Source organism: Astyanax mexicanus, chromosome 19, assembly GCF_023375975.1.
Source record: "Astyanax mexicanus isolate ESR-SI-001 chromosome 19, AstMex3_surface, whole genome shotgun sequence".
Classification (NCBI taxonomy): Eukaryota; Metazoa; Chordata; class Actinopteri; order Characiformes; family Acestrorhamphidae; genus Astyanax; species Astyanax mexicanus.
This window is the reverse complement of record NC_064426.1, coordinates 21002570-21016920: the sequence shown is the minus strand read 5'-3', so window position 1 is coordinate 21016920 and position 14351 is coordinate 21002570. Positions and strand designations below refer to the sequence as shown.

General features: G+C 38.5%; 2 protein-coding genes across 2 annotated transcripts in view; both read right to left on the bottom strand.

The window, feature by feature from the left end:
- limd2 (LIM domain containing 2) overlaps window positions 1-3938 on the bottom strand; it is a 35471-nt gene extending 31533 nt beyond the window's left edge. Inside the window, exon 1 of the mRNA XM_007251108.4 lies at window positions 3751-3938. Within this exon, the coding sequence (XP_007251170.1) occupies window positions 3751-3753 (3 nt within the window). The 5' untranslated portion in view covers window positions 3754-3938. The remainder of the gene's footprint in view (window positions 1-3750) is intronic.
- Window positions 3939-9944: 6006 nt separating this feature from the next.
- On the bottom strand, window positions 9945-12361 carry zp3e (zona pellucida glycoprotein 3e). Its single transcript, XM_007251107.4, has 8 exons — window positions 11746-12361; window positions 11435-11556; window positions 11251-11354; window positions 10991-11168; window positions 10470-10587; window positions 10310-10398; window positions 10150-10238; window positions 9945-10045 (listed from the first exon to the last, which is right to left on the bottom strand). Exons 1-8 carry the CDS (start codon window positions 12313-12315, stop codon window positions 9960-9962), a joined length of 1356 nt encoding a protein of 451 aa, XP_007251169.2. The 5' UTR covers window positions 12316-12361; the 3' UTR covers window positions 9945-9959.
- Between the last annotated feature and the right edge of the window lie 1990 nt (window positions 12362-14351).

Sequence of the window (14351 nt, the reverse complement as noted above, 5' to 3'; positions counted from 1 at the left end):
AACAGCAACTTCACTCAATTAGTCCTAAGTGGCTCATTACAGGACGAAGCAATGACAAAGCTGGGACAATAGCAGCACCGAAGAAGCAGTGATGCAGAAGTGATTCACACTGGATGTGCTGCAATCTGTAGAACAAACTGCATAGGTGTGGTTTATATACAAGCTCCAAACTAGCAAAAACTGCTATAAAGAAAATTACAACATGTGAAATTAGGGGCGATAATGAGAAAGTGCTTCACCTCAAGAAGGAAACCTATACAGTTATAAAAAATTGTTTAGTTGGCATCATATAAAGGACCCATAATCACTGAATAGAGTAATTTCTCTTAAAAAAAAAAAAAAAGAATAAAAAAGTGGTCAGGCGTTTTAAAGCGCTGCCACTATGATTGGGATATTTGAATCCTGGTCACGCAGCTTGCAATCAGCTGCTAGAGCCCTATGAGAGCACAATTAGCTTTGCTCTCTCTCTGTGTGGGTCGATGGCACTCTTTCCCCTCATCACGCCAAAGGGTGATGTCAGTCAGCACAAGGACCCTGTGAGCAGATGTAGCGGAACCCAAGTCACTGCGCTTTCCTCCAAGCACGCTGTGATACTACTCTGCAATGCTGCATCAGCAGCAGTGAAAAAGACTTCACATGTGTCAGATGTTAGTCGCGCAATCACCAGTGATGAGGGGGCTATACAGCTGAGCAGCAGCTAAATGGATAGGAAAATTGGAAGGAAAATTGATTTTCAGTATTTGACTGATGAATATAGTGCAGCCAATCAGAACAGAGACTGAAAAAAGATATCAAGTAAAACAATCTACAAAATATTTAAATCACATTTAAAATGGTTCCCTCTTTGGTACCTTTAGACAGGGAACATAACTGTTCCATATTGGGTTTTTTTAAACCCGAATTATAATACTGAACTGTAATATGAGTCTACATGAACTAACTTCCATTCCATTCCATAAGAACACTATCACATTAGTCATAGTTTCCATTATTTGAACCTTACTTTAACCTCAACATTATTCTACTTTTCAATCCATGTCTTTATTGAAACTGAACTTGTTTTCCACATACTTCTGTTGTGCTATACACTGTCACTCATTTAAGTAATTTGGCTGATGCTCTGATCTAGGGCGACATGCATTTAAATCATGTTACGCAGGTAGGAAAATGTAGTTAAAGATCATTAATACTCCGTACTTTCGCACAAAACAAACAAATCCATTTCAAACAATGCATCTGTCTCTAAGGCTGGTGGGTTCCCCTTTCAAGTCTTGGTTTGTTTCAAAGAGTCTTCCTCTGACCTTTTACAATCATAAACATTACATATTATATGTAGAAGACCTACAAGTGCATGTCAAAACAATTGAATATCATTGAAAAGTTTATTTTCGTAATTCAGTTCAAAACTCATTATATAGATGTATTAAAACATATACATTTTAAGCATTTATTTTACTGTACATGATTATTGCTTACACCCAATAAAACCCCAAAAATCAGTGTCTCAGAAATGTTGAATATTATAAGATCAACTGGTTCTTCTGGCAGTGTGGGCAGTGTGCCAAGTCCTGCTAGAAAATGAAATCTGTCCGTATCTCCATAAACGCTGTCAGCAGAGGGAGGCATTTTGAACTGAATTACTGAAATCAAGTAATTTTTCACTGATAATCTAATTTTTTTAAATGTACCTGTATCAAAACTGCCAATACATTGATACCACTCTTTTAATAGGGCTGTATCCTCCAGGATACTTTGTCTTTAGTACCATATTTGTACTAGGGGTGGGCAATATTATATCGTATACAATATATTGTGACACAGAAATATCATGATATTAATAATCCATATCGTGATAATAGGGCTGTTCTGTCTTAAAAGTAGTCTATTATTTACTGTGAAGCTTTAGTTGTATTTATGGTATAATTGTTTTAGTTTGCAGTTTATATGCATGCACTAAATATTCTTCAATTTTTTGCTGCATTATATTATTTTATGCTATATTATTTATTTTGCCACATTATGATTATAGTGTTATACTATACTGTATTCGTGAAATTAATACATTATTTTAGTTTTCCTATATCACCAAGTATATCGTTATCGCAAAAATACCCTGAAATATCATGATATTATTTTAGAGCCAAATCACCCACCCTTAATTTGTACTACATTCTTTAGCAGTTGTTTTCTATTCTTTAAAAAAAAAAAAAGAAAAAAAAGTCACGGTTAGGGCTAATAAAAAAATGTTTTATCACAGAATGAACATTTGTAGTGTTTGCACTTAAACAGCTTGTGCTCACTAGCGGTTTTATATAGTAATAAAAATACTACATGTCTATTGTAGACCCCAGGATTCCTTTAACACTACAACCCTAAACAAATCAGTCAGCAAGTTCCTCTACTATGCACCATTTCTCAGTGAAAAAAACACCCCTTTTACATCTCACCATAGGGGGATCCCTCTTTAACACATCAGCAGTTTGTGAAAGTTAAGTGAAAATCATGCTGAGCTGAATATAAGGCTCATTAATGAATGGCACAGTTTCAGTGCATCACTTTAACACCGCTGAAGGATCTCTAATCCTGCAGCCTTTCCGTGCAACGTTAAACAAAACTATCAGGTAAATGGCATCAACAGATACGTTGTGCAAAAATAAGCAAAGAAAAGACCTAAACACATTTAACAACAATGAAAAAACACCCATATTTACTTTCCAACTAGCTCACTAACTAAAAACAGAGTTAGGTCCTAATTAAAGTGCATATATTTTTTTAAACAATGAACAGGAAAGCATGGGAATGCTTCACTGCTTTCTTTAGACCCAAGCTGTGAGATGTTTCTCCAGCAGGTCTGGCTTACAGCTAGAACATGATTTCAGTTGTGCTTCAAAGCCTTTGAGAACCTTGCTAGCTATAAAGTTGAGAGGCCAGGCAGTATAAGCATCATTTCAGTGCATCACTTCAGCACAGCTGAAGGATCTCCAATTCTGCAGCCTTTCTGTGCAAATGTTAAACAAAATGATTAGGTAAACAGCATCAACAGAGATGCTGTACTTGTGCAAAAAAAAAAAAAAAAACACTTAACAAAAACAAAAACACACACCGTTACTTTCCAACTAGCTCACTAACTGAAAACACCTACACAGAGCCTGGACTGGCCTACTGCAGCAGCCTCACATAACACAGCCAAGCTGCCACTTCCTAAAAAACTTGAGTTATAAGCTTTTAAAACACAGGAAAAACAAATTAGTTGATCAGTAGCAATTTGACAAATCTTAATCCAGTCTTAATCTAGTTAATTCAGCCTCCTCCCAACCCAAATCAACTTTATAGCTAGGAAGGTTTCCAAAGGCTTTGGAGCACAACCTGAGAGCCAGACCTGCTGCAGAAACATCTTAAGCTTTCCCATGCTTTCCTATTCATTGTTTTAAAAATATGCACTTTAATTTAGGACCCAACTCAAATAAACCACAAAAACAAATAAACATCCACACTACATTTCAGAAGAAGGGTTTAAGTTGCTAAACCTCGAGCTGCAATGCAAATGAACGTTTTAAAGCATTTCCATGCAACTCCCTGATTTCCCAGACTGCACATATATTATCTGTGACCCAAAACCTGCATCAAAACAGAGGCAGCAGCAGAGGCAGCTCTGGTTAGCTTGTTAGCACAACCACATCACAATAGAGGTGCATGGAGGGGGGTTTAACGCTCCAAACGAGAGAGAAACGCTTTCCAAGAGACACTCACCATCTGTGTATGTGTACCGCTCTTTTACCGCTGCAATAAAACCAGAACAGACAAAGCGCTGCAGTTCAGCTGCTGCTAAGCTTCTTCCTTTTGCACCTCTATGCAGCCGCTTTCAGCGCTCAGTTAAAACCGACGAGCCGCTCGCTAATGATGTTGAGTTTTTTTCCAGTCTCTTTTATTCAGCCGGGTGGCGGCGTGAGGGTCTTTTTAAAAGCACCCGCATTCAGAAATATCCCGCCCCCTTCTGCTCTGTGATTGGCTAGAGAGATTCCGTGTCCCGCGCTACGATTGGCTAGTCTCCCACACTCACCAGACGTTCACAGAGCGGGGAAAGCAGGCCGCCTCCTGGAGGGAATGATGAAGAACAAGCCAATCGCAGCCTGAAAGGGGCGGGGGCTTCCGGAATAGCGGTGGAAAATAAACGCTGAACGTGATAGGTTAAAGCGATAAACCCCTCCCATTCGTTCCAGCGCTAAACCCACCCACCCCTACCGTGTGGTCACTGGGGGCAAAGTAACTGAAAAAGCAGAAGAGAGTCCGGCCTAATTTAACCTAATCGTGAATATTAAAGAAAATATTTTTTAAAAATGATCGTTTTACTGTTATTGATCTAATTAATAATATCACATTACATCAAATTAGCTAAGGATAATATGTGATATTCTTCTTTTAAAACGAACCAACAGACATATTGGAGATATGTCAACACTGATTAAATGAATTGTCATCTTGAAGCCTATTATTCAGGATACAAGTAATTCCATATCACTTACAAATTAATTTATACTACAGTACAAGACTATAGTCCCTCCTATAAATAATTCTAATCTACAGATTATTCAAATTATTCTATTCTATTAAATTATACAATTATATATTATACTATATATTATACTATATTATACTAATAATATATTATATTATACTATTACAGACGATTCCCTATCTACTATAAATTATTACATGTCAACTATAAATGATTCAATATCTACGATAAATGATTCCATATCCACTATAAATTATTTAATATCCACTACAAATGATTTCACGTTTACTACAAATGATTTCATAACTACTATAAATGATTTTCAATGTACTTTAAATGATTTCCTAGCTACTAATAATGATTCCATATTTACTATAGATTATTCCCTATCTACTATAAACTATATATTTTCTACTATAAATGATTCCATATCTACTACAAGTGATTCCTTATCTACTAATAATGATTCCGTATTTACTATAAATCATTCCCTATCTACTACAAATTATTCCATATGTACTACAAATGATTCCCTATCTACTACAAATAATTCCCTATCTACTATAAATTATTTTGTGTCTGCTATAAATTATTCCATTATAACTACAAATTATTCCATATGTACTAAAAATGATTGCCTATCTACCATAAATGATTCCTTGTCTACTATAATCAGTATCTACAATAAATAATTCCATAATTATTATAACTTAATCCGTATCTTAATTTAATGTACTATATAAAAGTTTTTTCTTTACATAGACTTGTGTTTCTCCTTATACAGTAGGCATATACAGTAGGCATCCTTCCACCATGAATACATTTCAAAATAGTATTAATCTTACTCTATTTAACACCAAAATACTGACTTCAATACAATTTCCCTTTTACAGTCATCACTACTCAGTTAAACATTATAGTTAAAAGCCCAGAATCAGTACATTCACTCAGAAGGCTCTCTAGTCCCAAGTCCAGCTCCTGTCCACTTGCCAGACAGTACTTTAGAGGCAGACCAAGCTATTTTTTCCTGCAGAGAAAATCCCCAATAGAGTGCAAAGTTTCTAATAGCAAAGTAAACCGCAAGGCCATTTTCTACTTTCTAAGCCAAATAACCCTTGGCACGTGTTTAAGACCTTCACAGCTGACAGCTCTACCATGTGCCAAAAGAACAATTTGCAGAGGTCCTCAGTGTTGTGCAGCTTGGATATTTTTGCACTGCAGCCTAAACATACAATATGTCTTAAAATGTGTCCAGTTTGTACAATGTGAATGTAAAGCTGTACCCAGATCAGGTGGCTTAATGCAATAAAATATTAACAGCAGTGTTCCACTGCCTATTTTAAGGCCAATGAGGGACAAAATCCCTGTTAATACACTTGATTTAAAAAAAAAGCAATGCTGATTAGCATGTGTCTTCAAACCTTCAGAGAGACACACAAATGTATGTGTTTCTGAAACATAAGAATGCTGACTTGATCCCTTGTTGCTCACACTGTCTCACTTAGACAGCATTGTAGTGATTAAAGGCCCTGTATCCAAAGCAAAGGGGTTGTTCATGTCTTCTGGAAACTTTAATTAATGTATTTATAACTCAAATAATAATATAATAATAATTTGGCCCAAGTTTTTTCACATAATTCTCTTTTTACAAAGCTTGGTTGTGTATTTGCTGTTTTATCCAACTAGCAATGTAAACACTGTGTCATTGCTGCCGAGTGAATGTAAATTACTTTTTATTTAGGCACAAGGCACACTGAAAACAGAGGGCTAAGATGGCGGCACAAGCGACCAAAGAAACCCACAAATTTCAGTATTTTCCTTGTTAAAAATTACAGTAACAAGTAGATATATTACTATAAATGAATGTGTAGTTTCAATGATTTATGGCTTTTTTCTTTATAACAAGTATAAAGAAATGCTATTAGTTTGTCTCAGTAGTTAGCTAGCAAGCTAACTTTCCTGTTCAAACCTTAAATGGTGCAACATGTGGCAGAAGCTGCAGCAATTAAGGTGAAATGGAAAAACAAAACTAAATGAAAGGGAATTAAAGCTAATTTCAGCTTCCAGTCACAGAGGAATTAAAGACCTGCCCCCTTTTAAAGACATACAAAGCCCTAAAGTTAACTAGTAAACAAGCAGCTAGGTTGCTAAACTTTAGCACTCAACTGCTATAGTTATATCTGAATCAGGCGCCAATTCTTAGAGGGAACATTTACCGTATTTTACGAACTATAAGACGCACCATATTAAAAGGCACACTATCAATGAACGTCTATTTTCTGGTCTAACTTTATTTATCTCCTAATTCAGCAAAGCAAAACGAGTGCTGGATGTTAATCTACACAGATTTCTCTCCGGAAAAATGTTTACTTGGGTGAGCAAAGTGCTTCTGTTTATTTACAGGAAACGTCCATTATTTTAGCACGGTTACCAGCAGCGCTAGCCATGGTTGGCGCTAGACTGAGGAACCCTGAGTGTTCCGATAAGCCAGGGCACTATCAGCTAACAGTTTGTGCCACATAGCTGGTTTTAACATGGCAAACATGCAGGCTACAGTCCGATATACTCACCTCTGAATGACGAAAGAGCTAGCGCTGTGGTTAGCGGCTAATGCTAATACTGCTCCAGCCTCTTAAACTTAACTGAAACTTACCCTTATAACAGTGAACTTCAGCGGAGTGGCTTTACTGCTCCTTAATACCTGACTGGTAAAATTCATACATAAGGTGCACCGGATTAAAAGGCGCACTGCCAATTTTTGGAAAATTTTAAGGATTTTAAGTGTGCCTTATAATGCGAAAAATACGGTACAGGGTGCAAATTAGAAATGAGATTGGGCCTTAATCATTATTAATCCCAAAATACTGTTTTGATTGAAAAGATTAATCATGTTGTATGGACTGTATGGACGGCTCACAGCTTTATGTTTATCTAAGCTAAGTGTTTATCTGTGTTTGTCATCAGCCATTAGCATTTTCACAATAAAATAGAAGGCTAGATTAGTAAACCTTTATTTAGAAATTATGACTGGCTGCCTACAAATTCTGTCAGACTAGGCAGTATTTTTTACATTTCAGACAGAGAAATGACTAATTAACAAGAGTAAATCAATCTTGGAAGTACAGTTGGAAGGAACAGTCAGCCAGCCAGCCTCCAGGCGAGAACTGAGAGAATGCACCAACAAGAAAAAACAGGTAAGAGCAAGAACTCCAACAAGACAAAATAAGGAGAAATAATGGAGATGGAAAGAAGTGCCTGGGGCGGTCTCCATTAGTTCCTGACCTCCATAAACAGTCTAAAACTGTGGTAACCCCTTGCCTCATTGGAAACAGATGTTTGAAGGGTCCATTCAGAGAAAACAATGAAGTAGATGAACACTGGAGTGAAAGGAACACGCCATCTTCTGGAAGTTCACAAGTACTACACCTGAGGAGGTGTAGGTGGTTCATCACTTTCTATAAATTTAGAAACTGACAGTTCAAGTACTTACTTGCTATATATCGGTACTGTATTTACACCAGTCAGTCATAACATTAGAACTATTTCTGCTGTGTCTACTACAAATGATTCTATATGCACTATAAATGATTCTATAACTATTTAAGTGATTCAGTATCTACTATAAGTTATTGTGTATTAACTACAAATGATTCCAACTCTGCTTCAAATGATTCAGTTTGATTTTTTATTACTATATACATGAGTAGCAACTTCAAATGATTCCTTATCTACTATAAATGATTCAGATTAATTTTGTATTTCTATATGCAATCAGTACCTACGACAAATGATTCATTATCTCCTAGAAATGATTCAGTTCATGTACAATCAGTAGCTACTACAAATGATTCCTTATCTTCTATAAATGATTCAGTTTGATTTGTACCATTATATTCAAGCTGTAGGTACTACAAGGCTCAGTGTGCATGTGAATAGGAAGTCTGTCTGATCAAATCTCACAGTAGAGCTACTGAAGCACAAATTGCTGAAAAGAGTAAAGCTGGTTAGACCTTGTGAAATACATAGGTTGGAAGGACAGAGCATATAAGGAACCTATGCAATATTGTGGTTGATCAGCTGATTTGAACCACTCAGAACAGTGTGTACTGCACTGTTCCTCATACTGAATTTAGTTAATGGATAGTTCTAGATGTTTCAGTTCTATAATAGAAACTATCCCACATCTAATATGTGTAAGTGTGTCTAAACAAAAACAAATTAAAGTGTAGTTTTAAAGATTTATCCGAATGTTGTTTTATTCACATGAAAGTGCCATCTACCCTCCTTGAGAAAGCATGGCAAACTATGCTCTTTTGGACTTCCAAGCAGAATGATTAAGAGTTAAAACAGGTGATCCCCATAGTGTGTGAAGCCTGACCATCAGTAAATTTTGCATTTCATTTGGAAATCAGGAGACCAGCGTCTGGAAGAAGAGTAGAGACACGGTCCAAGCTGCTTGAGGACTAGTGTCCACAATCAATGATTGTTTGGAGACACAGGTCATCTGCTGGAGTTGCTCCAATGTGTTATATCAAGTTCCCATAAAATCTTACAGCACGCTGCCAAAAGGACCAATTGGTCTTATATATTCCAAGTTTTGAATATTGATTTTTGGGTTTTCCTTGGCTGTAAGCCATAATCATAAAAGAAAAACACTTCAAACAAAAGCACTATTTTTAATTAAATTTCTAAAATAAAGTAAGTTTTTCATGATATTTCTTTGAGATGCACTAGTGTAGCTATCACCACTTTGAAGACCAAATCAGGGACATGCAAGCTACCTAATTAGTACCAACAACCTGTACACAGTTCTAAAGGAAAAGCTTGGCTTGGTCACACCAATTCCCTTCTTTAAGAAGAGCTTAGCATAGCTTAGCTACACACCAAACAAAATAGCTAGGTAGGGTCTGTAAGCACAGTTACAAATTGAAACCTGGTCAAAGCAGAATCCAGCAAAAGTAAACCATAGATAAAGCTATTTGATATTTAGAACTTCCCTTATTGGAGCTTTATAATTTACTCACAAGTCCAATAAAATGAGTTCTGTTCTACTAGCCACCTTATAAGTAACTACCAAAATTGGTTCGCCATTCTATTGCCAGAGTCATATTACTGAGTTCTCCTGCTAATCCTTGCCCTGTTCAACAGAACACCCACAAGTGTGGGCAGGCACAATCTCTTCTAAACTCATTTTACCCCTGATTCTGGTGTCTTATCTAAAGTAACATGCCTTATTTTAGCTAATCTTTCAAGACTAACAGACAAACTGGTTGCTGTGAAAAAATCTGATCTTGATCGAACCAAACATCCTACAACCAGGAGTTGACTGGTTGTTGCCCAGATACATGTTAAGTCTAATGCAAATTAGTTGTCAATCAGCTTTAGTGGAGATCAACTCTTTCACAGAGTAATGCAAGCACACAAGCAGTTCGATCAAGTCAGTTTATTTTGAGTCCTCAGATGCACTGTCCCAGTCACTGTCCTTAACCATTATTGGACCAAGGGTTACTTCTCTTTCTAGGTGTAGTCCTGCAGAGGGGAAGAAAACATGTTTTAAAGCATCAAGACATTATGAACAGCTACCACAAGACAGGAAGCCCTTCACAGGGTCATGATAACTCCAACAGTCATACCTTCGTTTGACAAATCCCGTCCCTTCCTGACTGAGCACCTCGTGTCGCAACAGCTACAGACCTGGTTGTCACCGTATGCTGCTACCCACCTGTAAAGAAACAGTAGTGCTTTAGAAGTTGACCATCAAAAGCTTTGTGCTTCAGAGTCACAGCTACATACCTATTGCCAGGGAAGGAGCAAGCTTTGTGCTCAGCATCAGCAGGGGAGGAAGCTGCAGCATTTGCCTTCATAAAGCATGTGAGGTAGATCTGGGAACAAGAGATAAAGTCAAGTAAAGTTAAGCCAGCCAACCACATCCCTTTTAAGAGTTAAGACTTACCAAGCCACTGGTTTCTTCCTGGAACCTAAAAGCCTCAAGCTGAAACTGTAGCTTGTCTGCTTGACTTTGTGGCATGAAGTGAGACTTTGAGCCTGTAACCTTAGCATCAAGCAGGCACCTGAACGATATTCAATAGTAAGGCATTAGTTGATAGGTTGCATTTAAGGAAATGCAAAGATTAAGGGTCTTAACACATGCAGTTTAGTCTGGTTACATCAAACTCTGATTTGTTGTCACCCTTGATGCAGTTTGTTTGGACAGGTGTGAATGAGGTAGTCACTCTGGCATGGACAAAAACAGGGCAACAAGGTTTATTTGTGGGGAGAACGATCAGACTTTGATCAGATCCAGCTATTAAGTGTAAATTACCACACATGGTGCTAGATGATTGTTGAGAAACTCAACTGATACCTCAGTTTTTCTTAAAAGTACCTTTACATCAGTCATAGGAGCAACAATGGTTTGAAACTACTGGTAACTGGCTTAGGCTACCCATTTCAGATTACATGTAAAATACTTACCCATAGTTGTCGATGAAAGAATATCTGGGGACCGCATTGACATCGGGGACTGCAGTGGCCACACAGCTGTCCACGTGCACACGTAGGAGCACATGGTTGAACTGCATTACAGACGCCTCTATATTTATGAACTCACCCAGGAAGTACTGGTTGGATGGCCTCTCAGAGGCCCAGTCATCTGGAAGGAAAAGCTCATTAAAAAAAATGTCAAGGGCACAGAACTCAGATTCTAGGGTCTAGAGTCCAAACATGATACAAACCAATCATGAGTCTCAGAGAGAACAAGAGACGCTCCTCTGCAACTTGAGTAGAAGCATATGGTATCCAAGCTGGCAGCAAGGCATTGCTGCTCACATTGTGGATCCTGGTTTTAAGAGATAGAAATCAAGGTCATAATCTTGGACTGGTTTCCAGGCCAGTGGAAACAGTTGAGCCAAATGGTACCTTGGGTAGTGACACTCAAGGCGAATAACAGCCCTATTACTTCGGACAATAGGAGAATCAGGAGCGATGGTGTTTGGTGCATAAAGCAGGGAAAAAGAGTAGACCAGTTCATCTTCAGTCATCTAGAGAGGGAGAGAAGTCAAATTGTTAGTCTGGATGGAGCAGAGGTGTCAAACGTGTCCATATTGGGCCAGTGTGACTGCAGGCTTTAAACAACTAGACACATGGAGCTTTTCTATGTCAGCACACCCACCCAACATGGACAGGTTTGATACCCCTTGTCTTCAGCTTCAAAGTAGCCAGTGGCTTACCCTCAAGGCACTGTGGCAGGCCTGTAGCTCAGATTCAAACATAAGAACTTGAGCTGCAGCATCCTCCCCACTAACAGCACAACCTCCCAGTGTGATGTCCAATGGAGAAATTAGTTCTCCAGTTCCAAACAGGTCTCTCCTCACTTCCACATATATAGAATGTTCACCACATGCTGCTGCTACCGAGTTGACAGGGGCAGGTTGCCGCATCTCGAAAGGAACTGGTGGCTGCCTTGTTGGCAAGAGTACTTGTGGAAAACGCCAAGTTACCTTCTTTACCGGACCTTGTAAAGCTTGGCGAAACTGAACAGTTGAAGGATCCCACTGTTGCGCTGTTTGGCCAGGAGGCTGTGGTCCAAGCTGTGGTTGCGCAGGCGCAGGTCTCCAAGGTACAGCTCCTTGTGAGCCTGGAGAAAGCCCTCTTGCACCTCCTGACCACAAAGGTTGCAGTGCCTGTAGAGGTTGTAACCTTGATAAATCTGGTGTTTCCAACAACTTCGGCCTTTGTGCCTCTGAGAACCCAAATGCAACAAGCAGCGCTGTTACAAGATTAACTTGCATAAACTCCATTGCTACCTACTTGAATATCCCAGACATACAATAAGCTTCCTGCCACAGAGGATTTATACCTTTTTAGGCTTTTGCTCCACCCCTAAGTAGATTGATGTTCTTTTGAACCTGTTGTGTGGCTCACAGGTGACATCACGTGTTTGTTGCATTTGATTGGACAAGCAGTTTAATTGAGATGTCACATGATGTAGAATAAACAACACATTTGTGCAATTGAAACTGAATGGGGTCAGAGTTTGGCTATCAAATCTGGCTTGTAAAAGCAGTGCAGTACACCAACAAGGTTAAAATAATTTATTAAGAGCAGGGTTCTTAAATCCTGGTACTGGTGCCCACCTGCCCTGCAAATGTATGGCTTTCCCTTGTATGAGCTTCTCCCAGCACACCTGATTCAACTAATTAGCTCATTAACAAGGCCTTTCAGAGGTGTAGTTGGTGATTCAAAAAAGGCAATCCTCTAAAATGTTCCAGGACCAGGATTAAACACTGATTTAGAGGTTCTTAAAATATAAGATATCTTAACAGTCCACAGGTCAAGAACAGTCATAACAGAATAAATCATGACAAGGTTGCAGTACGTTTTAAAATAAATGCTACCAGTATGTTAACTTACACAGACATGAAAAAGGTCATTGGATAAGAGTATGTAAACTGGCCATGAATTACTTCCTCAGGGCACTGCTTGGGAATGCCCACACCTCTATATGTTGTGAGGTGGTATCTTTTTTTATATAATTTTATTTCTGATTTCCTCTTAATTTAGCTAGGCCAACTACTCAGCTGTATATCCCCCATTACAAGTGATGCCACGACACAAGTAGTGCTTTTCCACCAATGTGGAACCTAATTTTGAACCGTTCATCTTATTCCAACAACAAAAGTGGGTTCTGGAACTAGAAACGTTGTTCACTTTTTTTGGTGAAAAAGTGCTCAAGGAGGGTGTAGACTAGCACATGCCTCCGACAACACACGTAAAGTCAGCCACCGTCTCTTTTTGAACTGCTGCTGATGCAGCATTGTCAAGTGGCATCACAGCACGCTCAAAGGAAAGCGCAGCAACTCGGTTCTGATACATCAGCTCACAGACGCCTTGTGCTGATAGACATCACCCTAGTATGTCTGAGTGATGAGGGGAAAGAGCTTATTTGCATGCTCATCGTCCTTATCTGGGGCTCCACTTGACTGCAGATCGTCATAACTGATGTAAGTGGACAAATGCTCACTTTCGGTGGTGTCTGGCACAATGGAAAGGTGTTCTATTCACGGATGAATCTCTAAGTTATAGACAACAAACAAAGCTGCATTTTTTGGATGGAATTTTTAATGCACAGAAATGCACTTGACAAGATACTGAAACCAATTGTTGTGCTATTCATCCATGACCATAACCTCATGTTGCAGCATGATAATGCACGACCCTATGTTGCAAGAATCTGTACCCAGTTCCAGAAAGCTGAATACAACAGCAGGTTCCAGTTCCTGCCAATATCTAGCAAGTTGGAGTGAACCAACATTCCACAGGACACAATTAACAACCTGATCTCTGAACCTGAACTCTATGCGAAGATGTGTTGCACTGCGAGAGGCAACAGTGGCAACACCAGCTACTGACACATAAATGTGCAGTAAAACTGCACATTTTAGAGTGGCCTTTTATTGTGTATAATTCACTGTGTCTATTCAACGTTGTGATATGCCACACCTGTGACTGGTGGATGGTTTACCTCAGCAAAGGAGAAGTGCTCACCAACACAGATTTAGACCCAATTGTGAACAAAATTTAAGAGAAAAAAAAATATTTTGTGCACATAGAAAGTCTTAGATCTTTGAGCCCAGCATATGGAAAAAAACACAAAAGTGTTGCCTTTATGTTTTTGTTCAGTGAAGGTTGAGCGATTACTTACGACCAAAATGAGTAATAGTAACTTTATTTATGGCCATTTCTAGCAGCTAGCTAGCATTAGCTATTTAGTTGTTTTATTTCCAGTGTTTACTGACTTATATGTTGTCTGCTATACTAGGCAGTATATTACTGT

Bases quoted from the DNA above. Each gene is read 5' to 3' on its own strand.
- zp3e (XM_007251107.4), bottom strand. From the start codon at position 12,315: ATGGAGTTTATGCAAGTTAATCTTGTAACAGCGCTGCTTGTTGCATTT. The intron at 11,557-11,745 runs GTAAGCCACTGG...CTCCCTCTCTAG, and splicing joins CCTGCCACAGTGCCTTGAGG to ATGACTGAAGATGAACTGGT. The intron at 11,169-11,250 runs GTTTGTATCATG...TTTTCCTTCCAG, and splicing joins CTCTCTGAGACTCATGATTG to ATGACTGGGCCTCTGAGAGG.